The sequence below is a fragment of the Dreissena polymorpha genome, chromosome 13 (genome assembly GCF_020536995.1).
Source record: "Dreissena polymorpha isolate Duluth1 chromosome 13, UMN_Dpol_1.0, whole genome shotgun sequence".
In the NCBI taxonomy this organism is placed as follows: Eukaryota; Metazoa; Mollusca; class Bivalvia; order Myida; family Dreissenidae; genus Dreissena; species Dreissena polymorpha.
Genome location: NC_068367.1, coordinates 23,379,856 through 23,406,074, shown reverse-complemented (window position 1 = coordinate 23,406,074; position 26,219 = coordinate 23,379,856). Strand labels below are relative to the sequence as shown.

Below are 26,219 nucleotides of genomic sequence, written 5' to 3'. Positions count from 1 at the left end.
AGTCTATCTACATGACTTACAGATCATGTGTGAGTTTGTGTGCAGTCCATTGATATTTGACAAAGTTGCGGACATATACATTTCTCCAGAAAAAAATCCAAAATGCTTCAACATACTGACTTTATTTTTAGTGTGTGAGTCTACCTACATGACTAACAGATCAAGTTTGAGTTTTTTTGACGTCTATTGATTTTTTATGAAGTTACATGCCTTGGTCAATTTTCTCTAAGATAACAGTTTTCAGAAATTCAGGCGCCTACCTGCATGACTTTCAGATCACGGCTGAATTATTTTGCATATGTGGTGATATGAGACAAAAGTGGAATGAGGGGGCACCTGTAACCTATGGGCACATATCTTGTTTGAATATGTTTATAGGAAAACATTGTATTTTTCTAATATAAGTTCTGTCTCAGGCCACAAATTCATACAGCTTAAAAATACCTTGATAAAAAACTCAGTAATTACACAAACTAAACAAAATCTGCACATAACAGGATAGTTTCCACATTTCTCTGGTGAGCGACCTATACCCTTTAGGTCTTCTTATCTTCATTACAAGAGTTATGGTTATTTTTTATTATGCCCCCAGAACCTATAGTAAAATCGCACCGTCAGTCAGTCAGTCATTCAGTTAGTCCGTCCTTCCGGATTAGTTTCCGCTCAATAAGTCAAGCAATTGTCATTCGATCTTCACCAAACTTCATGAAAATGTGTAAGGCAATAACATCTAGGTCAACTTCGATTATCAGCCAAATTGACCCAGACAATCTTGAGTTACGGCCCTTGAATCATCGTGAAATTGGGTTTTTTCTCGTTTCCGCTCAATAACTTTAGCAATTGTTATCAGATCTTCACCAAACTTCATGAAAATGTGCAAGGCAATAACATCTAGGTAAAGTTCGATAATCAGCCAAATTGACCCAGACACTGCTGAGTTACGGCCCTTGAATCATCGTAAAATTGTTTTTTTTTCTCGTTTCCGCTCAATAACTCGAGCAAATTTCATAGGATCTTTACCAAACTTCATAAAAATGTGTAAGGCAATAATATCTAGGTCAAGTTTGATAATCGGTTAAATTGACTCAGACACTCCTGAGTTACGGCCCTTGGATCATCGTAAAATTGTTTTTTTTCTTGTTTCCGCTCAATAACTTGAGCAAATGTCATAGGATCTTCGCCACACTTCATGAAAATGTGTAAGGCAATAACATCTAGGTCAAGTTCGATAATCAGCCAAATTGACCAAGACACTCCTGAGTTACGGCCCTTGGATCATCATAAAATTGGTTTTTTTCTTGTTTCCACTCAATAACTTGAGCAAATGTCAAAGGATCTTCGCCACACTTCATAAAAATGTGTAAGACAATAAAATCTAGGTTAAGTTTGATAATCAGCCAAATTTACCCAGGCACTCTTGAGTTACGGCCCTTGGATCATCATAAAATTGGCTTTTTTCTTGTTTCCACTCAATAACTCGAGCAAATGTCATAGGATCTTCGCCACACTTCATGAAAATGCGTAAGGCAATAACATCTAGGTCAAGTTCGATAATCAGCCAAATTGACCAAGACGCTACTGAGTTACGGTCCTTGAATCATCGAAAAATTGAGGTTTTTTCTCATTTCTGCTAAACTTCAAAAAAATGTGTAAGACAATAAAATCTAGGTTAAGTTTGATAATCAGCCAAATTTACCCAGGCACTCTTGAGTTATGGCCCTTGAATCATAAAAAAATTGCGTTTCTGCTCAAAAAATGCTCAAAACTTCTATGTTGCTTCAGATGTAACCTGCATATTTGGAATGCGTGTGTATATGGACAAGGCCTTTCCATACTCACACAAATTTTGGCCGCTTTGACCTTGACCTTGAACTTAGGGTCCGCGTTTAGGTTTCGAAATCTGCGTTTAGCTTTCGAACAAGCGTTTTTTGGGGGCATATGTCTTCCGATGGAGACAGCTCTTGTTAAGATACCTTGTTTCAACTTGCATCACATGAAGTAAGAATATATTTATGCTAGAGATATTTATGCTAGAGGGATTACATGTGTGCCTCTTAAAACAAGATCACCTGGTCAAATCTTAAAAAACATCTGTCATCACTTTAAAAGCTGTTTTTATTTAAGCCTTAATCATTCTTCAAACAATGTTTACCGGTATGCCAAAGTCTTAATAACATATGGTCAACGAGTTCAGCTTGAAAATTTTTTTTTTTTTTAATTTTGGTAGTGTGGGTCCAAAAACCTGGTCACTAGGTTCAATTTTAGAGAGAAATTGTTTTTCTCTCTCTAGAAGCAGCTTGTATGATTAAATCATGATGAAACTTGGTGAGACTATCTCAACCAATTCTAGGTTTGATTTCAATCTGTGTCAAGAGTGTCCAAAAACAAGTTGATGGGTCAAGTCTTACGAAAACCTTGTTACCACTCTGGCAGTCTTATTTATGACCTAATCTTGAGGAAAATTGGTCAGGTTGTTTACCCTGACAATATCTTGGTCAAGTTCAAATCTGGGTTTTGTTTGTCCAAAAGCTATACCACCACATCAAATCTTAGAACAATCTTACCACCAATCGAGAAGCCACATTCATGACACAATCTTAATGAAAATGGTCAGAACGTTTATCTTCGCAATATCAAGGCCATGTTTGATTCTGGGTCAATTGGGGTCAAAAACTCCATCACAAGGTTAAGTCTCATGAGTCTTCAACATTTGTACCTTGAAATAGGACGAACCCTTTAGGGCCATCATAGCCCCGTTGACAGTAAACAATAAGTACACATTTTTAATTTTTGTTTTGTCAAAGGTGGAGTTCTGAGACAAAGAGGAATGTGGGTGTCCTATGGACACATGCCTAGTTACAAAATATTTGTATTAGCTGTGAATAATTTTGTATTAATTAAAAAATATATATATTTAAACATCCAATATATTAGAGTGAAAGGTGAAGAAATAAAATTTGAACATAATTACCAGTATTACAGTATTTGAAAAGCATTGTATTCTCGCAAGAGGTAAAGACATACATGCCATACGTCCCGATCTCGGCGGGACAGTCCCGCTTTTGGGCCCTTTGTCCCGCCGTCCCGCCATGAGACGATTTGTCCCGACATTCGTAAAAAACGATGTAAGGTGTAGAGGTTCCCAATAAAATTCGCTATTCAAGCTCTGTTTCGCTAACACTTAACACCGCTAATCCCTTTATTGCCCTCCAATTAACAATCCGATTCTACTTATCGTGTGTACCAGTGTTGTTTATGACACCTTATCAGCGATTTATCGGCTAATTATTGATTTCATCAGGCATTCACACCATGGTGGTCTTCAAGATAGTGGTCGCTTATTGCTATCGATAGTTTTATTATAATGAAATAAATGTTGAAAATGTGTTTTTTTTGTATTTGTTTGAAACGGTTTACAAAACAATTGTTTTGTAAAATTAACGCTACGTCATAAATGAGTCTTTTACATTCAATGTTTAGTTCCAATATAGCGGGATATTCCGAATGTGCAATATACCAAAATCGCAACAAACAGTCCAATAAGTGATACCCATCCTGTCTAGTGTAATTGTAATAAAAACAACGAGGTGCTATGCATGACAGTTTGACCCTACTCCAATTAAGCCGCGGCAATTGACAAGTAACAAACTGCGCATGAACACATGCTTAAAAAAACATCGCAACAAACAGTAAAAGAGTTACCCATCTTGTCTTGTGTTATTGTAATAAAAACAACATGTTGTTATTCATGACAGTTTGACACTACCCCAATACAGCGCCTGACAATTCACAATTCAGTTTAATCTGTGTATATAGGAGGAAAACAAAATACGGAAATGTGTACGGCCGCGCATTCCGTGTGTAACTGATGTAACTGTTCGGTAGATAGTGTACTGTAACCCGTACTTTCAGTCAACTGGATAGCCTCCCCTGCGTTAATGTTTGCCATTGATAATAATATAATGAGTATTGTTGTCGTAATGTTCTAGATTTTGTACTCTTAAACAGATGAATATTATCTTCGTTGTTTGCTATTGTCTTATTTAATAAAACTGTTATTGTTATGTTTAAGATTTCATGCTTCATATCAGATGTTTTATGTCTTGAATAAAAGTATCAAGAGTTTTTGTTAGTCATACATGCCATACTTTTTCGTGTCCAAATCGGTACTTTCCATAAACTATTGTCGGGACATTTTACCAAAAAGCGGGACACCTAAAACAATCAATCATTTCACCTTTTCTATATACTCAACAGTTAGTATATTACTTACAAAAACTCTAAATTTCTGCCCAATCTTGACGATAAATGTGTGTTCAGAATTTCGTGAACACTGACGCTCTCCATTTTCCAGGAGTAAACACACTCCATAAATTAAAATGAGGGGTATCCCTGTATGCCCAATGATTTGACATCCAATTGGTACAGGGATATCCCCTTGAACATATGTAAATCGCGTGACACGATGTGAGTGCATCGATAACTGTTCTTATTCAACCAATCGTAAATTGACTCTAAATTTAGATTGATGCAATATGTACAAACTATTTTCTGAAAATCAGTCGAAAACGAAAGGTTATTTTTGAAAACATCAATGTATATTGGTCATCATTCAATTTGTTTGATGTACAAAATCGGTGTTTTGACAGGATTTATCACCTTAGGTTGTATAATACACAAGATAAAAGTATCGTTGGACTTGATTGGGCAATGAAATACAAACGCAGGTGGCGTTAATTTCTGTACGATACATCTTTCGATAGCAATTAGCGACCCCTATCATAAAAACACCATGGTGTGAATGCTGATTCAATCAATAAGTTGCCGATAAATCGCTGATAAGGTGTCAAAAACAACACAAGTGCACTCGAGTAGTAGAAGTGGGTTGTTAATTGGGCGCAATAAAGGGATTAGCGATGATAAGTTTTAGCCAGAAAAAGCTCAAAAAGCGATTTTTTGGGGGAACTTATAGACCTTATATTGTTTTTAACGAATGTCGGGACAAATCGTCTCGTATCGGGACGCCGGGACAAAGGGCCCAAAAGCGGGACTGTCCCGCCGAGATCGGGACGTCTGGCATGTATGTTGTTAGTACTATACTGACTATAGTAAACGTGGAATGATAGATCGTTTTAGGTGTCCTGCTTTTTGGTCAAATGTCCCGACAATTTTTTATGGAATGTCCCGCTTTGGACCTAAAAAATTATGGCATGTATGGGTAAAGACCTTTTATATATCAATAATCATTCATTTTATTCTCTATTTTTTATTCTCTTATATGTTCCCACATGTTCTTCAGGCTGTTTGCTGTGATGATGGTCAGCATTGCTGTCCCCGTGGCTACAAATGTAACCTGTCTGCCGGCAAATGTGTGAGAGGGGTCTTTAGCTTCCCTCTGGTGCGGACATTAACCCATGCACCCAAACTTCACACCTTGACCAACGCTAAGAAAACTACAGCAAACCATCACCTTGAAGGTGTAGTTGCTATGAAACAAGCTTTTGAGGTCAAGGTCACTGATGTCACTTGCCCAGATGGAAAATCTTGTCCTGCACAGTACTCGTGTTGTGATAATGGGCAAGGCAGTTTCAACTGTTGTCCAATGCCAAAGGTATAGATAGATATTCAACATTTTGTTAAGTTGTTTGAATCCTCTTGATGAACTGTTTGTTGCTAAAATTACACTCAGATTTTATATTTGTGTGTAAGCTTAAACTTCTTAACTTTTAATTTAAAGAAAATCCTCTACTGACACTTGTACACGCATTAATGTCTGGGAATGTTTTAAAGGCAGTTGAATGATAACTGTAAATGAAATTCTGTGCATCTGTGTCACAATGATTGTGTACATCTGTGTGAAATTCTGTTTCTAGGGCGTTTGCTGTGATGACCATGTGCACTGTTGTCCTCATGGTTATGTGTGTGCAGAAGACCCAGGGACGTGCCGTATCCCAGGGCAACGGGGGGTAGTGTCCAACCTTCTCAATAGGTTTAGAATTCCTGGGGCACCACATAGTTAACCACTGGCAGGTATTTTATGAAAAATGAAGTAATTTTCTCTATCTTATAATTTCTTTAAAGCATGCATCTTAAATGTGTTTGCTCACTGAAAGGAGCGGAGCATATACCGGTAGTCACTGCTTTATCTGTCAGTCAGAATTCTTATTTTGCTGGAATTGAGTTTAGTTGGATTTAAATCAAATGTCCCCTTGATTTTTTGTTGTCTCCTAGATGTCTGTACTCCGTCTTTCTGTTCGTCACACTTTGTTTCCTCCCAAGATTTGAGACACTTATGATTTAAATGTGATGAAACTTTAGGATTGCAACACTTTCTGGACCTTTTATTTTTATGCCCCAAAATTATCAAAGGGGTGGGGCTTATAGATTTGTCCATGTTTGTCAATCGGTCTGTCACACCATCCATCTGTCTAGTTTGTTTGTGCCACTTACAACTCAAAATGTGTTGGTGCCACAGCATGTGAACTTCAGCACCACCATAGTTTCATTGGGATATTTTTATAATAACTGGAGTTATGGCCCCTTCTTAAGAAAAAATGACATTTTGTCCCTTGTTTTTTTCTTAACTTATACATTATTGCTGCAAGAGGTGTGAACTTTAACAAAAAGCATGTGAACTTGCTTGCCTCCCTCAACAGTTTAGTATGCAGATTTTGGACACATCTGGAGTAATGGCCCATTTTTATATAAAAAAAAGTTGTTTGGTGTGAAATTCAATAAGTATCGCTGTTAGAGGGCTGAAACTTAAAAAACATATTAACCAGAATGTGAACATGCGCACCTTGATATTTGAGTTCAGATATTCTTTTACCCAAATGGGAGTAATGGCCCTTTTTAAGCAAAAAAAAATTGATTGTTAAACTTGTACAGTTCTTCACTCAAAAGGAACTGCTGCTAGAGGGATAAATATTTCATGTACACTTTTGAACCTGTAAAGTTTGGTTTAGTTTTATCAAACAGAAGTGGATTTTTTAGACAAAAGTGGAATGTGTGGGGAATCCTTATCCTACAGACACATTTCTAATTAACGCAGTAATTAGAAAATTATAAAAATGTCACATGCTTATGTATTTTTTGTTTACACAAGTGTTCCCAAGATCCAATTGTTAGAATTTGATTTTTTCAAACCACTTCGTATGTAGTATTCCTACTGGTTTGAGATGAACGTATTTTAATGTTGGTCCACTCAAGTTATCTTAGTTATGTTTCAGGCAGTTATTGTTGTTTAATTTATAATAAAACTTTACTTTATCAAATAAATTTTGCTTTTCTGAGTCATTTAAAAAGAACTTATGAATTCATGAATTTTATGAAATTTTCCATGCAGTGCATTAATACGCAAATGATTTCCACACAATTAAACCAAACATTAAAAAAGCACATCTTTGGGTAGTACACGTCAGTTTCACTTATATACTTGTTGTTCACATTTTAGAAACATCTTAAAAACTTAAGATTTACCATATAAGTAAAAGACTGATAGTACAGTGTATATGCCTGTTTTTTATCTTAGTTGTTAAAATATATGCTGATATCAATTATAAATATTCTGTGCCATGTGAAAATGAGTCTAACGCCATATGTGGCCTGTGAAGTTTCAGACCAGCCTGCGCATCCTTGCAGTCTGGTCAGAAGCTACCCAGTGTGCTTTAAAAGGACACAATGTATTGTGGTCTCATAAGTGAACAGCGTAGCTCTTGACCGGACTTCGCAGATGAGCACACAGGTCTTGAGCTAAGCTGGCTTCATATGGCATAAGACTTATTTATAATTTGCGAATGACACGACTCAAATAATTGTTTGCGTTGTTTCATTTGTTCTGGGTCAGAATGGGTAAAGTAAAATTTAATAGGAATGGTATGGATGCATTTGTTATTTGTTGCAGGTCATGTTTGGTCCAGTGTGTGCTGAGGTACCAGAGAGAACCCCACATTCTGTGCATTTCTTGTCAATATTTGACAATTAAACACTTACAATTTTTATAAGATATGTATTTGCAAATGGCGATGGGAAATTTTAATTATTTCAAGATTTCTTTCATCATTTAAGATAATAATAATGACATATCATGTTCATTCTACATGTATCTGCTATGTTATTTTAAATATGAGTTATAGATTTGAATTGTAGTGTTTTTGTTTATTTAAAAAGCTACATATTTCACATTAACATAACTCCACATTCCAGTATATGTTGTTAGTTTGTTTGTCAATTATTTAATGATAGTTACCATTTAAGTCTTGTGTCAAGTGCTTAGGAAACAAACAAATTACAGGACCTGTATCCAAAAAACTTATTGATTAAAACTTTATTTTTTTACTTTTTGTGCATGATCTTTGTATTAATAAGGTTGATTTATTAATATGGTTGATTTCTTTTTTTACTGTCCTTTTTTGAAAATCACAAGGTATATTATTTATTACAATGTGTTTCTTTTTTGCTGTTTTATTAGGAAAAACACCATAAAGAGCAACTTTTTTATTTTGGATGGTGGGCTCATTGCTTTGTATGTTTTCTCCAAGTGTTTGATATTGTATGTGAATCCTTGGATGATTGATTATTCAGCAACCATCTTTACCATAATTTCTGTAACTTATTTTTGCTTCTTTTAACCAAATGATTATCAGTCTTTAAAGATAGCATTGTTAAAGCATTATGTTGTACTGTTGCGAATACATTGCTCCATACATAATTACCATAGTTATTTTAGCTTGCTTTATGTATACATGTAATATTTTTTAAAGTGATTAATTAATATAGCTAATTCATATGGTATTTAAGCACTATCGTCATAAAATGTATTTTTTTAAGTATTTAATATGTATATTTTTCTATGTGTACGGTACCGGTAATGATGTTAACACAGGCTGCGTATGTACTGCACTCCTACTCGTCAATTATGAAGTTTTAACATTATGGCAACTTGTGTAACATATCCTTGGATACATCTCCATCAAAACCATCGGTTTTTATAGGTTTTTGTTTTGCACCATTTATGCCTATTTTACCGAATGGTCATATTTTTTCACAAACCTCACGTCTATTCTAAATTATGATTATGGGGTGAATTTAATTCTATTTCCAACGACATAGAATTGTTGTTATAAACCGTCATTTAATCCATTGAACTTTTAATAATCATGGTATCATTGTATTTTGAAAGGTTGTCATATACTTTTAATCAATAAGGTGTTGATGCATTTCATCTGTAGACTTTATGTTCCATCCCACCTTCACAATAACAACAAATTGAATATGTAAAATTAAGTCTAAAGAACATCTTGCTTACCAAAATATTTATGTAAAAAAATCATTAAAATGTGACAATAAAGATCTGGTGTTAATTATTCCTTTTTTTTCTGTACAAGCCATAACACTTGATATGGACTTAATGAATCAAGAACACCAAGCGTATGGTACTGTGGGCATTCTAATCACACCAAGACCCGCCAAACGTAGATATTCAAATGGTGTTTTTTGTTCTAATGGAACAGTGTTTATTGAAAAACAATTTTTCTTTATAAGACTTTGATACCAGATCCTTATTAATAGAATTATATTTGGTTGACTGTGAATTAAATTAATGCATTTTAAGATGACAATTAATAAGCTATCGCTATTAGGAATTATGTTGCCATTTTTACATTCATGCATCAACACTTTATATACTTTTTTTACTTTGTTGCAATACTCAGTAAAGTTATTTTACATTAACATAAACATATTTTTGCAAGTGAAACTGTGATCACATTTTTAGTTTCTTGTTATATTTTAAACAGAATTACAGACGAGATTAATGTATAGTCATTATATGGTCTATCAGTCAATGTCAAAGTTATATCAATGAACTGTTAAGTTATTAGGTGCTCCCATAATTTGTTCATATCAAACATTTACTGGTAGCATGAACAGGGTGTATCTGCAGAATATTGAGAGTCCACTGACTCTTATAAACAAGTGAAATACAATCTTTCAAGAACGGGAAATCATAGAACTAGAAAAATTTGCAAAAATCATGCCATTAATAAAAGGGTTTGTACATATTGAAAACGACAAATTTAAATCTAGAATTCAATAAATTATTTGACAATAAATATATAAATTTATCTTGTAATGTTTAAAGATAAGAAGTTAAATGTAATGACAAATAACAAATTAAATAAGTTTGAAAAAAGCAGACGTGTAGTTATGTATGATCTTGCCACTGCAATACATTTGAGTCGTGTTCTGAGAAAACTGGGCATAATGCATGTGCATAAAGTGTCATCCCAGATTAGCCTGTGTAGTCTGCACAGGCGAATCAGGGACGACACTTTCCGCTTTTATGACATTTTTCGTTAAAATGAACTCTCTTCTTAGCAAAAATCCAATTTAGGCAGAAAGTGTCGTCCCTGATTAGCCTGTGCGGACTGCACAGGCTAATCTGGGACAACACTTTACGCACATGCATTATGCCCAGTTTTCTCAGAACACAACTCATATGATCTTGCAGTGAAAAATAAGTGCAACTACCTCAGGCAATTAGTTGGACACTTGTTTACATTTCTTTATCAGATCATGCTAGTTACAGCCCTATGTTATTATATACATTCGTTCAAGAAATTCCAATCAATAGCAAAATTATGTACATATATAATTACATGTACTCTCCCTCCCAGTCTATAGTGTGCTCCTGGTTTTATGTGTTTACTTACAATTGATTTCTGTTAACAATATTTATGATAAGCTGTTAAAATCAGCCATCAACATTGTATTCATATATGTATATATGCCTGTATATTTAACCAGGTTTTCCGAAGGAAAAAACTGGTTATTAGATTGGCGAATGCGGGCGGGCTGGCTGGCTGGCTGGCGGGCGGGCGGAACAAGCTTGTCCGGGCAATAACTATGTCGTTCATTGTCAGATTTTAAAATCATTTGGCACATTTGTTCACCATCATTGGATGGTGTGTCGCGCGAAATAATTACGTCGATATCTCCAAGGTCAAGGTCACACTTTGAGTTCAAAGTTCAAAAATGGCCATAAATGAGCTTGTCCTGGCCATAACTATGTCATTCATTGTGAGATTTTAAAATCATTTGGCACATTTGTTCACCATCATGGGACGGTGTGTCGTACAAAAGAATCACGTCAATATCTCCAATGTCAAGGTCACCACAACAGATTTTTTTTAAAAACAAACTTACAAAGGGGGTTAATTTTGTTTGTTCATTTCAAAAGTTCAGTTTGAGTTTTCGCCCTTTATCAGAGTTTTTTTTCACGATGAAAACCTGGTTTTGTGACAATTTTGTCCCTTGTTATTTTTTGTTAACATAAACATCTTTTATGTCGATACAGAATGTGTATTTAATTAATGTTAGGCTGATTAAAGTTCAAGTAGAAATCTTTGCCAATATCTCACCTCCTACAAAAAGGACCTAATCCGATTGGCTTAAAGCGGTCACGTGCCCATGGAGTATTTTCCATACACCACGAGTAATTTCCATACTACCCGAGTAATTGAGTAGTCGGTTGAGATATAATCGTTACACCGTAAGTAACTGACGGTGTATGGGATATACACCTTCAGTGAGTTAATACCATACTCTAGCTTTGCTCTCGTATGGTATGAAATTACTGAGGGTGTATATCCCATACACCGTCAGTGACTAACGGTGTAACTAATAATACATAATACAGGGGAAATTATATATTTTGCAAATGCAGTATGAAACAGCTTTCATAACTTCTGTTACAAACTGTTTATTATTTGTACAACAAAAAATAAATTGCCTTCATCTGAGCACTATGTAATTCTTATCCTTTTTCCATTTTGTTTACATAATCGTGTTGTCAGGAACTGTTATGAAAACAACGCATGTTTGAATTTTTACTTAAGATTCTAGTTATATCTGAGCCATGCTCTGTGAAAAGGCTAATCAGGGACAGTTCTTTCCGCCTAAACTTGATTTTTGCTAAGATACTTTCTGTAAACAAAAAATCTCACAAAAGCAGAAAGTATTGTCCCTGATTAGCCTGTCTGGGACTTCATGCACATTCATTAAACCCTCTTTTCACAGAGCACAGCCCATATGAATGTTTGTTTCCTACTTTGTTTGTTATGTACTTATTACTCGCATGTTTCAAGTCTTGAACTCGCCTTCATATAAGCAAACCCAAAGGCTTACTATATGTATGTACAAAACTGTATGTGTGCAGGTTTAACAACATATATATGAAAATTAATGGACAATACATAATTTTATTTTATGTCTGTTAAATCTAAAATGAAACTGTGTGTGCAATACAAACACAGATATATCCCATCTTTATGATGGAAGGTTATCACTGTTTGATAACCTGTATGTGCAAAACAGCTGTATATGATGAACTTTCCTTACCAGATAAATTTGTTTCACAATCAAGAAATTTACTCTTACATGTACATCCACAGTTCCCTTCGGACCTTACTAGCCAGTTAATCACAAGACATTGCTATAATAGCCATGCCTTTGTGAGCAGAATTGCTTTAAATACTACCAGTGCAGAGCTCTGTTTAATAAGTATAAAGGTACATGTGAAATTTAGAACATCATGTGTTGTGTAGCCTTAAATTCACATGATCTCCAACACATGTTGTTTTTGGTGCTTGAAAAATTAAGTCATTTATGCAGAAATGTAACTCGAATAGATCATTATTGTACAGTAGTGATTTATTGTTATCTTCTTCCAAATAAATGTGATACATGGGAAAGTTTCTTGTTTATTCTAATCAATTGGTTTAAAGGGACTCGATCACAGATTTTGTCACGTTTTGAAGTTTGTGATTAAATGCTTTAAATAGATAAATGCAAGCATCGAAAATAAAGAATCCAGTATAAAACAAAAGACTCCAGTATAAAACAAGAATTTATTTAAATATACAAAAGTTTACCACACCAGGCCTGGAACCACTGACCTTGATATTCAAAGGCCATCTGTGCTGTCACTGTAGACGGTATATTTTATTCTTTAAGTAAGCAATTAGAACAGTTTATAATTTTATCAATTTTTTAACGATTGATATTAGTTAACAAAATGTTCAGTATGAGTCCAAGACATTAGTTTTATTTCGCTCACTGATGTACATTGTTAATTTATTTGTTTAGTGACAAAAAGTGGAGAAATTATCATTTTGACAAACTGTGAACAAGCACTTTTAAGACAATATGGTAAATACAAGGGAGCATACAGTCGCTGCAGAGTCTTAAACAAAATTCCCTGATAATCTTCTTACCCAAGGACATTTCCATATCCATTTAGGGTAAACATGAAAATATTGTTTGGTTGTTCCATACCATTGAGTCATTGCCCTTTCAATAATAATCTCTTGCTGCATTTGATTTGGTACACTGATGATCCAAATTTATTTATCCTTCATATACAGCATCCCTGTTGGGTGGACCTGCATATATTATCAGGTTGTACTGTTCCAATATTTTTCCGGCAGTAATTGCCCTTTGATTAGTGGCATAAGATTGTCAAATGAATTTAACATTTTTGTGACAGACCACGGGAGCTAATAACATGGAATTATATTAAATTGTATATACTGGTATCTAGAATCCCCACAGCAGGTAGCATGTTCCGCTCCAGTGAGTTTTCATGGAGTAATTGCCCCTTGATTAATAATAATAAATTGTTTGGTGGCGTCTCCAAAAATTAATTTGAAGAAAAAATCACAAACATGCTTCAAGGTTAGTTCTCTATTATAAAATTTGCTTTAATTATAATTGGCTGTTAACACAATTTCTGACGAGGACAGATCCTTTTTTCTATAAAATAGAATGAACACAAAACCTTCACACGCTCGTAAAAGAAGAATACAATAGAAACGCCCCCATGTGACTGATTAAGCAATGAAATGTTAAATTTACTATTTCATAACAATTTGCAAGATCTACTACCAAAATATGTAAATCACAGTGTTCTGACATATTTGGATAGATTTGGTTTTAGAAACACAATTGATGGTATGAAATTTATTAAAATACCAAATATTTCAGGTTTGTGTCCAAAAAATATTACTGAGATACATGTGGAAGTGATAATATTCAAGTAGAAATTCTGATTTAACAGCTCAGAGTGCATCAGCATCTATCAAATACTTGTTTCAAAACAATTTAACAGTGATTACTTAACAGACATTACTTAAAATGTAAAATAACAATTTTGTTTACTCCCCGAAGCACAAAATGTGTAAATGTGTCAGGAGTCAGTCGTTGTGTGTTGTCTGTTGTCAGCTTTTAGCAAGTTACCATTTATTAATCTTGATAATATCTAGGCAGAGTTTGACTCAGGGTAATGTGTGTCCAAAAACTAGGTCACCAAGTGAAATCAGAGAAAAACCTTATTTCCTCCACCCTTGACCATATTTATGACTCAATCTTGATGAAGCTTGATCAGAATGTTCATCTTGAAAATATCTAGGCAAAGTTTGAATCTTTGTAAAAGCGTACACAAACTAGGTCTACAGGTCAAATCTTATAAATAACATTTTACCACTCTCAAAGCCACAATTTTTACAAAGCCATGTTTGAAACAGAGTCAAGTGTGCTAAAAAACTAGGTTGCTGTTCTTTCACAACCAGTTAACCTTGAAGGTGAGCGATTCAGGACCATCATGTTTTTATTTATTTAAAGATACATGGTAGTGTGGCTTTTGAACATGTGTATTGTCAATTTTAAAGCCTTGCACAACAAGAGAGAAGTTACAAGAATTACCAAGGAGAGATATAGAGTACTCACAAAAGAACATTTATAAGTATGAAATCCATACATGGTATAAAACATGTTTTTGTAGCCTCTTTTACATTGTCACAAAAACATCATTGATGTTGTGCATATCACATATGATATGACTAGTTTCTATTACTGCAAGGGTTTCAATTTCCACGAGAACATATGATTCAGGTCTTCCGAGTCAATTTCAGAATTTCTCTTGGCAAACCTGTAAAGGAAATTTTTACTTATATTAACTTGTGACTTCCAATTATATAAACTACATCAACATGCAGATGTTACAATATTTTCTGTTTCAAGAAAGTTTCTCTCATTCACCCTCTCTAAGGTGAAGAGAGCCTTCCCCAAACTTTATGTAAGCATTATAGGACAAAGGATTGCAAGGATTTTTCTCAAGGCAATTGTGCAAAGCAAATCATTTACTAGTAGTATTATATATTGAATAAAAATTGTTCAGTTCATGTGAAAAAAAATATCTCAGCAAACTATTATATTTAATATTGTTGAACATATAAACATATTTCTTTTTTTTAATAATAAATGTTAAGGAACAACATCAGTGGTAATTTGATGTTATTTTATAAATTACCTTGACTTATCATTTTTGTCAACTGCTAATTTTTGTTTGCGTTTACTACAAAATTGTTATCATTAACTACAAAGCAGCTTTCATAAAAAACAAAATTATTTAAATTAACTATTTACATAAACTACAAAATTAAGACATAAATCAATTTGTCATACGATATGTGATCTGAAAGCGCCCTGAATGTCCTCTGTTTAGAGATCAAAGAGGAGCAAACCATGACCAAAATGTTAATTTCTACCCCTACCCACCAGCGTCCACTGTATGGCACACTATGGCCCTGAACTGCAGCGTCTCTCTAACAAACTCCATGAAATCTTGAGTGCCGCCACCAACACCAAAGTAGTTACTCTTAGCTGCCACGTATCTACCAATAGTTTAAGGTTAAATAATGTGGCTTTAAGGCCACCTTTTCAATAAAAACAGTTTTCTTCTCCCCATGTCAATGATGTCACATAAGCGCATGTAATGATGAATACTCTCCGCTCCACCTGACTGCACATGTCATTATATTCAGTAAGATTTAATTATCATGTTTTATTTTAGTAAGATTTAATTATCATGTTTTCGTTAGAAAAAAAGTATTTTCTAAAGCAATATTAAGCGAAGGACAATACAAATGTACATATACACTTTTATATGCTTTTACATCAACTGCTTTAATAATAAGATATTTCTTCCTCAGACTATTGTTTAGGCTTTTAAGAAAATATCTCATATTAAAAACATTTAATGTTTTTGGTTTAAAGTTTTAACATTTAAACAAAGTTTGACATTCATTATACTAGTAACATATTTTATACAAAGGATACATAGTACCATCTTCAGAAAGGAAGTCTTGAAAAATATTCAAAAGCTTTGAGTAGTTTGCAGGTTTGTATATTGTCTCAGCTGTCAATATCACATCATATCTGAAAACAATATACACTAAACAATGATTTTAATATCCTTCTTTTGTCAACACATACCGTAAATACATTTGGTCTTGAAATCAGTTGCTTTTGATACATTTGAGCTAAAATAAATAAGTTTAAATTTACCCACAACTGAACATCATTTGAACATATTCATAAAGTACAAGAACTTTATAACAATGCATAATTCAAAGATCATTAGAAAAGTGTTAGCAATTCTTATACCTATACCCTTATCTAAACACCGTTGTTTAACTTTGTTGAAAATTGTATTAACATTAAGGCTTAAAAACTTGAACAAGCACAATTGTAATTATACCCCCATAAACGAAGTTTAGGAGGGTATATAGGAGTGAGCTTGTCTGTCTGTTGGTCGGTCGGTCCATATAAAGTGTCCGCTCTCTAATTCAAGTTGTTTTCATCCGATCTTCACCAAACTTGGTCAGATGTTGTATCTAGTTATAATGCTGTTTTGTAGTGTATTAGAATGCTTTTTGAGTATAATTACTATTACAGGAAGATAGCCCACAGTATTTTCCTCAATCCATTCTACTTACTTTGTGCCCTTAGTATGCATTTTCTGCTGGAAATGAGACCAGTCTCCGGTGAAATATCGACAGGTACATGTGCACTCAGGGGGCCGATTTAGCAGAACATTTGGTATTGTATAGTGTTCTATAACCTCAGGATTCTGTAAACATAGCATTTAGTTCTCAATGACACAAAATATTTATGTTTATCATATTTAAAATCAGTTTTATTGATTCTATCATACCTTATAGATTTATAAGTCTCATTGTCCAATAAACTATTGTGTCTATGTAGCAGGGCTCAGTATAAGGAGATCTTATACTTCAGTTTAAGGAGAACTTATACTGCCTTGCTATATAAGCTAGCTTTTATAGCAATACAGAAGAGTGTATGCCTGATTTGGAACCGGGACCTTCCGGGTTTAATCGGCATAGAGGTCGGGTATTTTTGTGGCTGGGTTACATCTACAATTTTGAGTTCATTTAAAAATGCCAAGTATAAAGAAACACTGCTGAATATTATGCTGTTGTTTGTTATTTTCCTTTCCTTTTTTAACTTACATTTAAACAATACAAAACCTAAAAAAATGTGCCATATTTTGTGTCATAAACACCATTGATAACAGGCCAAGCCATGGGGTTCATAGGGAAGGTATATTACTCACATAGTCCTGGAAGTGGACAGAGGTTGCACCGCACCTGATTGCCACCAGACCAGGTAATCCCGCCCCACAGCCAAGCTACAACATTCAGAACATTGTCAGAAAAACCATCACATATTGAAAGATGTCTGTTTTATCTTAAATAAATTAATAATTACATTGAGAAGTGGCTATCAGGTACAAAGCCAGAAAAAGTGTTTTATTTCTTAATACAGAAAAAATATGAGTATGTACATGTATTGGATGCACATTTCATTGATACAAGAGAATAATAAGAATCATTGAACGCTCCCTGAAAAATGAAGCTTAAATGTATAATACTCTAGACCACTCGTTTGTGGCTACTTTTTACTACAGCAGCATTAAGTTAACATAATTAGAAGAGGAGCACTTTACGACATCATCTTCCAATATTTACACCTCTGGGTCTTATTTGAACCACTCAAGAAACATCTATTATGCACATGTATAAAGCCCAATTTTCCAAGAACGCAGCTCAAATGTTGATCACCTCCAGGACACGTCTCCCATTGAGGCACTCGCCACATCCTGCCAGGTAGCAAGCGAGATCCACTGAGCACTCCCATACTGTGAGACCACCTGAAGCAGAACAGTAAATCTGCCATCACTGAACACTCCCATACTGTGAGACCACCTGAAGCAGAACAGTAAATCTGCCATCACTGAACACTCCCATACTGTGAGACCACCTGAAGCAGAACAGTAAATCTGCCATCACTGAACACTCCCATACTGTGAGACCACCTGAAGCAGAACAGTAAATCTGCCATCACTGAACACTCCCATACTGTGAGACCACCTGAAGCAGAACAGTAAATCTGCCATCAATGGACTTCAACATGCCATCAATGGACTTCAACATGCCATCAATGGACTTCAACATTTATTAACAAATATGAGCCTCTCTCTGGGAAAACTGGGCTTAATGCATGTGATTAAGTTGTCACCCAGATTAGCTGATGCAGTTTGCACAGGCTAATCCCGGACGAAACTTTCTGCTTTAATTACATGTTAAAGGAAATCTATCCTAACCAAAAATCCAGTTTCAGGGAAGTGACAATAAGCCAGTGTCGAATGAACATGCAAATCTGCGACGACTATTTACTCACATGCATTAAGCCCCGTTTTCCTGAAGCAAGGCTTATATTCAAGGTTTGGTCTTAAACTGCTTTATTTTTACACTAGTTGTGTTTAACGTATATTTTTATTGAGTGCAAAAACATTGCACATTGACAGCACCAAAGGAAAACTTGTTGGTTGGGTTATGGGGTCCACTGCGTGATGTAGGAAAACTTCTGGTTATGGAGGCGACCCTGAGTCTTTAATTGCCTGTTGCTAAGCACCAAGTACACTGCAACTCACTTTAATATATTCTGCTTTAGATTTATTAGTAGGTTAGCTTTTAAAAATGGATCCAACCTGTATCCTCTGTGTTTTGGTGCGCGTGTGTTACCACTAGACCATGGTTTTGCTAGTGTTTCACCTTTAATTCTCATAGTGTGCCAGATGCTTTCAAGGTAAGTATATTTATGCATGTTATGTGACAATATCTCCAAAAGGGACAGTACAAGATGGATAAAAAATAATAAATTGTTCAATTTTATCAAGAGATTCTTTCAGATAAAAACTCTCTTCTTATTTACACTTACCAAAATCAATGCCTTTATGAGTATACATAACAATACCAACTTCTATTAAAGGGACTTGTTCACAATTTGATAAATTGACAAAATTGTTTCAGATTTACAAAAGTTTGTTTTTATTATGCTATTAATTGCGAGGAAACAATAATACAATTTTTTTTTTCAATACTCTAAAATATCCATTATAGGCATTTTTTGAAGATTTAAAAACCTGAAACTTTATTAAGTGTTACAAACATGAAATTATCGAATAATTCAGCAAGTTTTGTTGTTATCATTAAATTATGAGACATTGCTTTGCTTACATAAAGTATAAACAAACAAGGGACAAAATTGTCACAAAACCAGATTTTCAATTTGAAAAAAAAAAGTATGATAAAGGGAGACAACTCAAACTGAACTGATTGTTCATAATTACCCCCCTTGTTTCAAATTAAATATATTTTTAGTCTTGGCGACCTTGACCTTGGAGATATTGAGGTAATTCTCTCGTGCGACACACCATCCAATGATGGTGAACAAATGTGCCAAATGATTTTAAAATCTCACAATGAATGACATAGTTATGGACCAGACAAGCTCATTTATGGCCATTTTTGACCTTTGAACTCGAAGTGTGACCTTAACCTTGGATATATCGTCGTAATTCTTTTGTGCGACACACCGTCTAATGATGGTGAACAAATGTGCCAAATGATTTTAAAATTTCACAATGAACGACAAAGTTATGGCCCGGACAAGCTTTTCCGCCTGCCAGCCGACATTCTCCAATCTAATAACCAGTTTTTTCCTTCGGAAAACCTGGTAAAAAACATCTCAATTTAGAGTCGCATGGATGGCCGCTTGGTTTAAGTGCTAGACTTTTACTCAAAAGGTAAGTGGTTGAAGCCTAGCTGTGAATAACTGTTCTTTAATTTTATTCTTGTTTAATACTGGAGCTCTTTAAGTTCCGATGTTTACATTTATCAATGTAAAGCATTAAATGACAAATTTCAAAACATGCCAAAATATGTGAACAATTCCCTTTAATGTAAGTTTGATTATATGAGAAAGTTTATACTCTCATAATTTGTTTAATCTCAAAATCACCTTCATACACATTTGGTATCAGATCTGAGTGTTGCTCAGTGGCTAGTTTTAATCCGCACTTTGACTCTGGATTTGCTGTTAACTGTTTCTCCACCTCACGGCTGTGTAAACAAACCAAGTGAACACTGGACGAGACTTCAAATGTCCTTGTCTGTACATCTGTGAGCTGTATTTTTTTTTAAATAATACAAGTATGAGGTAAAGTTTGTATTTTGTAATCTTTTGTATTTGAGCCGGGCTGTGTGAAATGGGGGCTTAATGCATGTGCGTAAAGTGTTGTCCCAGATTAGCTTGTGCAGTCCGCACAGGCTAATCACGGATGAAACTTTCCACCTGAACTTGATTTTTGCTAAGAAGAGACTTTCTTTAAATGAAAAATATCATAGAAGCAGAAAGTGTCGTCCCTGATTAGCCTTAAACATTAAACCCCTTTTCACAGTGCACAGCCAATTTGTTCTTTTGATGACAATACTATACAAATCATGATAATTCCTGGGACATTGATTTTTTTGGTTTACTTATCTACGAATTTAACACAAACACACCAGATAATGATGGATGCAAATTCCTCTTCTGCTTTTGTTCCAAAAAAAGAAATCCACGAGTTAACGTGTCAACGTTTGAAGGACTGTTTTATAACTGGATGTAGCATTAAGGATCACATAGAACAACTCTCTCTTATACCAAAATATAGACTTCACGTATAAACAAGGCCGGCAGAGGAAATATGATACTACAGAGGTGTATGGATGTGTTCTTACTCACAACACCAATTTAGTCCTCTTTTTAACTAAATACAGCGCTAAATTTGCTGGAAGCATATTGGTTGCAAAAACAAATATGAAAAGTAGCTCAATATTGAAAGACTTAATTCTTTCAGTGCGGGAACCAAATTTTAAAGGCCTTTGCAAACAGTTTGGATCTAGATGAGACGCCACAAAATGTGGCGTCTCATCAGGATTCAAACTGTTTGCTATTCTGATAGTATTCTTTTAAAAAAAAATCGAAGAAAATGCTAATTTTAGAAATTCAGCAGACGACATTTTTGCAGACTACAAATTTCCCAGCATGCAAAGGGTTAAGCCATACATACTAGTGCTTCTTAAAATTTCTGAAGTGGCTTTCTTAAGATACAAAAAATGCAATTTTACGCATGAATGTTTTGTTTCAAGACATGTTAATTAAATGTTTTGAAATGTTATTAGCTGATTAACATTTAATAATACCCTACCAGTGTCCTATCAACTTGTGTTTCTTGCACTTCACTGAATTCCAGTACAGACTCATTATCAGTTGGTACACTCGACTGGTCTTTCTTTTCTGTGTTTAATATAAAAAAAACAATTACAATAAAGTTATAACAAAAATTAAAAACAACAATAATTTATAATGATCATTTTTATGGTAACACATTTACCAATTGGAAAAAGGATTGGACAAGAATGTTTGTCCTTATTGTGTATTTTTGTCCTGGTCTCTGTTTCAAATAACCAATTAAAATAACCAATTGTCCAAATAACCTAAGCAAACAGGATGGGGCGTGGAACCCAGAATTAACCAGACTGAGACTATCTTTTAACAACAATGCACACATGTAAAACAACAATTTAGTATAGATATTCAAAATTGTATCTGCAAATTAAATTGTTGTGGTATGTAAAGTAAAAACAGTATGCACATTTACATAACACCAAATGACAAACTCTCAGATTAGATTGTATATAACATAATGTAATGTCATTTTTATAAGTAATCCTCATCACATGCTTTACAATTTTTTATTGAGCTCTAGCCAATTGAAAAACATGTTTATGTACAACTCTTTATCTGAAAGGCATGTGACAGGTGGCAAAATCTTGTGCTCTTCAATGATGATGTTTCTTGTATCATATTGCAGACTTTAAGTTGTGATATTTAAGCTCGCAACAAAGTTTCATTAAAGCCCGAATTCCAGTTGTGTTGATGATATTATGTCAGAATATGAGTAGTAACGCCTAAACTTGCAGTATTTACCAGCCTTGCCTATAATGACATAAAATCCTCATTGACACAGGTTTAGGATGCTGGAGTAACAAGGGCTATACTTTGTGTTGACTTTGCCATAAATATGTTTTCATTTTTCATTTTAAAGCTTAAAAGAACATTTGATTCTTTTAATTTTAATTGATTATTTAAAGAAATTAACATAATAGAATGCCAGTCTTGTAAATTCTGAATCACCCTCATTGATTATTCAGTTTGAGTGATACTTTTGTGGAACTTCAAATTCCAACAATACATATTTTTCGAGACAATGTATAGAAATCATATCAACAGCAAGTGCTGTCCCTTATTTTCTGAGATTAACACTTAACTATGCATGAGTTTTGTCTGTGGGATACATCAAATTGTTTTTCTGTTATATTTCAAACATAATATAATTTATACTATAGACTATAACATACACTCACATGGAAGAAGGTTATACAAATGAACAGTCCCCAAAACGCTTTTATTCATAGTTATCAAATTAATTTAAAAAAAAATGCTGTCAGTAATAACCGTTGATCTACACAGCCACACGGACCTATAGGGACCTGTATAGGTCCACAGCTGTATAGATCCCTGATTTACATGAAAATAGATTGTAGTGCACGATTGTCAAATGTGTCTATATGAAAATATCGTTTATTGAATGTAATAAGTCATGTAACTGACATTTTTATACATTTTTACTTTTTTTCCATTTTTGTGTTAATAAAGGTGATATACATCAACTGTTTAAATATTAAGTCAACCTTTTTGGTAAAAATAAATGTTTTTACCAAATTTTTAAAATTGTCATTACGAACACATGTCATTTTCTTAATGTAAAAAGTAGCCTTACTGACATTTTGTTAAATTTTCAGGAGAAGCAAAAAACTGTTTTATATAAAAAAATTGTATTCAAATTTTCTGAATAGTATTATAATAACACTTGAAAAACGAAACACAACTCAAAATTGATAAGTCTTTTTTAAAACTATAAAAAGTTAAGAAAGGAGCAGTTACCATAATTTCAATACTGAAATATTTTGAATGCAAAAAATAACGTAAGTGCTCTTACTGTATTTCAGAAGATGTCGGAAAATGCGCATTCCTGAACAATTCTCAAAATGTCAGTTACCCTAGTTATTACATTCAGTAGACGATATGTTGCTACGTACGTGTACTTCCATCATTTTCTAATGGATCTGGAAAATTGAAACTGAATGACATTTACTGATCGATTAGAAATTGAATGACATTTTCTTCCAGTGATTGTAAACAAAAGCACGTGTTTTGTTAGTTGTTGTTGTTGTTCACATATTGCGGCAGACAATTTTTCATTGGTTAATGTCAAGACAGTCGAACAGTTATATCCAATAGTTTTGCTTGTAATGTCTAATTTGTAGGTAAACATAACAAAATGGCGGAAACATTTTCTTACCGAAACAGCATTTCCACGTTTCATGCAATTACCTGGTCAAAAGATAACCGTATTGCATTTTGTACGGACAATTCCATTAACTGTTTAGTAAGTTCCGTTTGGTATGCTGATTCACGTCATAGTTCTTAAAATATCGGTGTCAGATACCGAAAACAGTACTCTTTTCGCGAAAACAGTAAAATTTACCGAAAACAGTGTTTTATAAAATGAAAACATTGAATATTAAGACGAAAATATCGCCTTTTCCTATGCCTGGTTTAAAAAAGAATAGTAGTTTAAAGATATTTGAATATATACATACATGCCATAATTTTTCAGACAATTCTGGGACATTGAGTTAAATTGTCCGGGAATTTTGCAGATTTTCTGGGACATGTATAAAATGTAGCGATATTTGTAGACATATGCAATTTTGGTACGTTTTTTTTTTGTTTCGCATCGTAAATTGCAAAAGTTCGAAAGCCTATCCGAAATACACTTGATATATTTACGTCAAATTAAACATTACTACTTCCGTTACTAGATACAAGCCACGTGTTTTCAGTGTAAGCGTTCTAAACATAGATGGTGACGTCACTGCGTTATTGTTATTAAGACCGGTGTGTAACGCGTAGTTGTTGATACGCCTTTACATTAGGCTTACTTTTTTACTCAACTTCTTTGTCGGTTAAACGTGCGAACATAAACTGCTTTTAATTTTTTACTTAGCGATGTTGGACTTCAGATGTGTGAACAACTATCCTTTGCCCTAACGTAGCGGGAAATAATGAAGTAGTAGATTAAAGTCAATTAACAACCACATTAAACAATGCGGCCTTTTCGGTTTGACCTCGACCGTGAGACAATCGATATGATAACAGGACCCCTGTTAATTGATCGATTTTGACATGTAGAGTAGTCTGCCTATTTGGTTAGGCATTGTCATGGAGACGCTGCAGATATACACAGATTCGATGTGCAGTTAAGCCTAAGATAAGGCACATGTATATATGGGTTTTGTAAATTCCGGGACATTTGACAGATTTTCGGGACAGCGGGACAAGTTCTTCATTTCCGGGACTGTTCTGGACAATGCGGGACATATGGCATGTATGACATATATGTTAAAACTTTTTAATAAAATTTATTTTAATAAAAATAATCCACATTCAGTTTTTTTCATATACAAAAACAGTATGTAAAATGTACACCCGAAAACAGTGAACAAATCTACGAAAACAGTATGTATTGAATATGTAAGTAACAAATAGATATCGATAAAACATAACCAATTCTATTTTATTAATTTGTATAGAAGTCTATTCATTCAAGAACCCTAAAACAAACTATGAAACAAATACTACCGAAAATAGTTACCAAAAACAGCATAGCAAATGGGTGTCATAATTGATCGCTTTAATATATAAGTTTGCAAAGTCGGCAATGTTTGATTCACGTACTGGTTCGTGTGTTCTTACTTATATATTTATATATATATATTCCCCTTTTAAATAAAAATAATTTCACATTATTTATTCCTGTACAGAAAGTGACTATAAAATCAACACAAGAAATGGCGCAGCACTGGGCGACACGTAATCCCACGCTGCATGTTTGACCCAGGGGCACCCCAGGGTTGGTAATGGGGCCATGCATAGTTGAGATCGACTGTATTGTCATAAGAGAAGTTCAGTATCAATTAAAAGTGAATCGGTGTAGAAATGAAGAAATTATAGTAAAAGGCAATTTTGGGTGGATGTGGGCGGGGCACCCCAGGGTTGGTATTGGGACCATACATAGTTGAGAATGACCGTATTTTCATAAGAGAGGTTCAGTATCAATTTGAAGTAAATCGGTGTAGAAATGAAGAAATTATAGTAAAAGACAATTTTGGTTGGGCGTGGCCTATGTGGCGGGGCGCCCCAGGGTTGGTTATGGGGCCATGCATAGTTGAGTTTTACTGTATTGTCATAAAAGAGGTTCAGTATCAATTTGAAGTAAATCGGTGTAGAAATGAAGAAATTATAGTAAAAGGAAATTTTGGGTGGGCGTGGCCTATGTGGCAGGGCGCCCCTGTAGTAAATTTAATTTTATGCAAATACTAATCATCCGATTTTATTGGTTTATACGTTTTCTTGTTGCTTATTAATTCCTCTTTCAAAAAATATAACTTCTAGTATATTTCAGTTGTTGTTAATGGATTTATAGGGCGTTAAACACAAAAAATAAACATTTTATGTTTTACCCCAGCGCTTAACCGTGTTGTACAGTAACTTAGTCACGTGACCGGTAGCTATCGATTAGCCTTCATTGAAGTGGCGAGGTTATACATTTTGATGTACCAACTAACGTCTTTTTTTAAATTATACTTACATTTCTTGGCCGATTTTGACAAATTATATATCATTAGAAAGCCTACGTTTCGTAGTTTTCAGTTATATAAATATATATGAAGTTTTTCTTCTGATTTGGGCAGCCCGGCGAGTTATAACTTTAACTTTTGCAAATAATATACCGTTTTAGAATCTAGATTTACGGTTAACATGTTCGTACTTTATACCAATTTGTA

General features: G+C 34.2%; 3 protein-coding genes across 56 annotated transcripts in view; 2 read left to right on the top strand and 1 right to left on the bottom strand.

The window, feature by feature from the left end:
- LOC127856399 (uncharacterized) overlaps nt 1-12,752 on the top strand; it is a 32,933-nt gene extending 20,181 nt beyond the window's left edge. For all 50 annotated transcript variants that reach the window (XM_052392583.1, XM_052392553.1, XM_052392552.1 and 47 more), the window contains 3 exons: nt 5,300-5,611; nt 5,874-6,030; nt 7,904-12,752. In XM_052392583.1, the coding sequence (XP_052248543.1) occupies nt 5,300-5,611; nt 5,874-6,020 (459 nt within the window). In that variant the 3' untranslated portion in view covers nt 6,021-6,030; nt 7,904-12,752. The remainder of the gene's footprint in view (nt 1-5,299; nt 5,612-5,873; nt 6,031-7,903) is intronic.
- Nucleotides 12,753-13,728: 976 nt separating this feature from the next.
- On the bottom strand, nt 13,729-23,561 carry LOC127856403 (histidine protein methyltransferase 1 homolog). 3 transcript variants are annotated; one of them, XM_052392599.1, is made up of 9 exons: nt 23,409-23,561; nt 21,455-21,543; nt 20,224-20,389; nt 17,982-18,070; nt 17,474-17,548; nt 16,836-16,969; nt 16,177-16,275; nt 15,616-15,731; nt 13,729-14,986 (listed from the first exon to the last, which is right to left on the bottom strand). In XM_052392599.1, exons 1-9 carry the CDS (start codon nt 23,458-23,460, stop codon nt 14,946-14,948), a joined length of 861 nt encoding a protein of 286 aa, XP_052248559.1. In that variant the 5' UTR covers nt 23,461-23,561; the 3' UTR covers nt 13,729-14,945. The 3 variants fall into 3 exon arrangements, with proteins under 3 accessions (XP_052248559.1, XP_052248560.1, XP_052248561.1); XM_052392600.1 differs by having other exon boundaries at nt 23,309-23,418; XM_052392601.1 differs by lacking the exons at nt 20,224-20,389; nt 21,455-21,543 and having other exon boundaries at nt 23,409-23,550.
- A 53-nt stretch (nt 23,562-23,614) lies between these two features.
- Nucleotides 23,615-26,219, top strand: part of LOC127856396 (uncharacterized) — a 44,384-nt gene continuing 41,779 nt past the window's right edge. For all 3 annotated transcript variants that reach the window (XM_052392536.1, XM_052392535.1, XM_052392534.1), the window contains exon 1: nt 23,615-23,758. In XM_052392536.1, the coding sequence (XP_052248496.1) occupies nt 23,651-23,758 (108 nt within the window). In that variant the 5' untranslated portion in view covers nt 23,615-23,650. The remainder of the gene's footprint in view (nt 23,759-26,219) is intronic.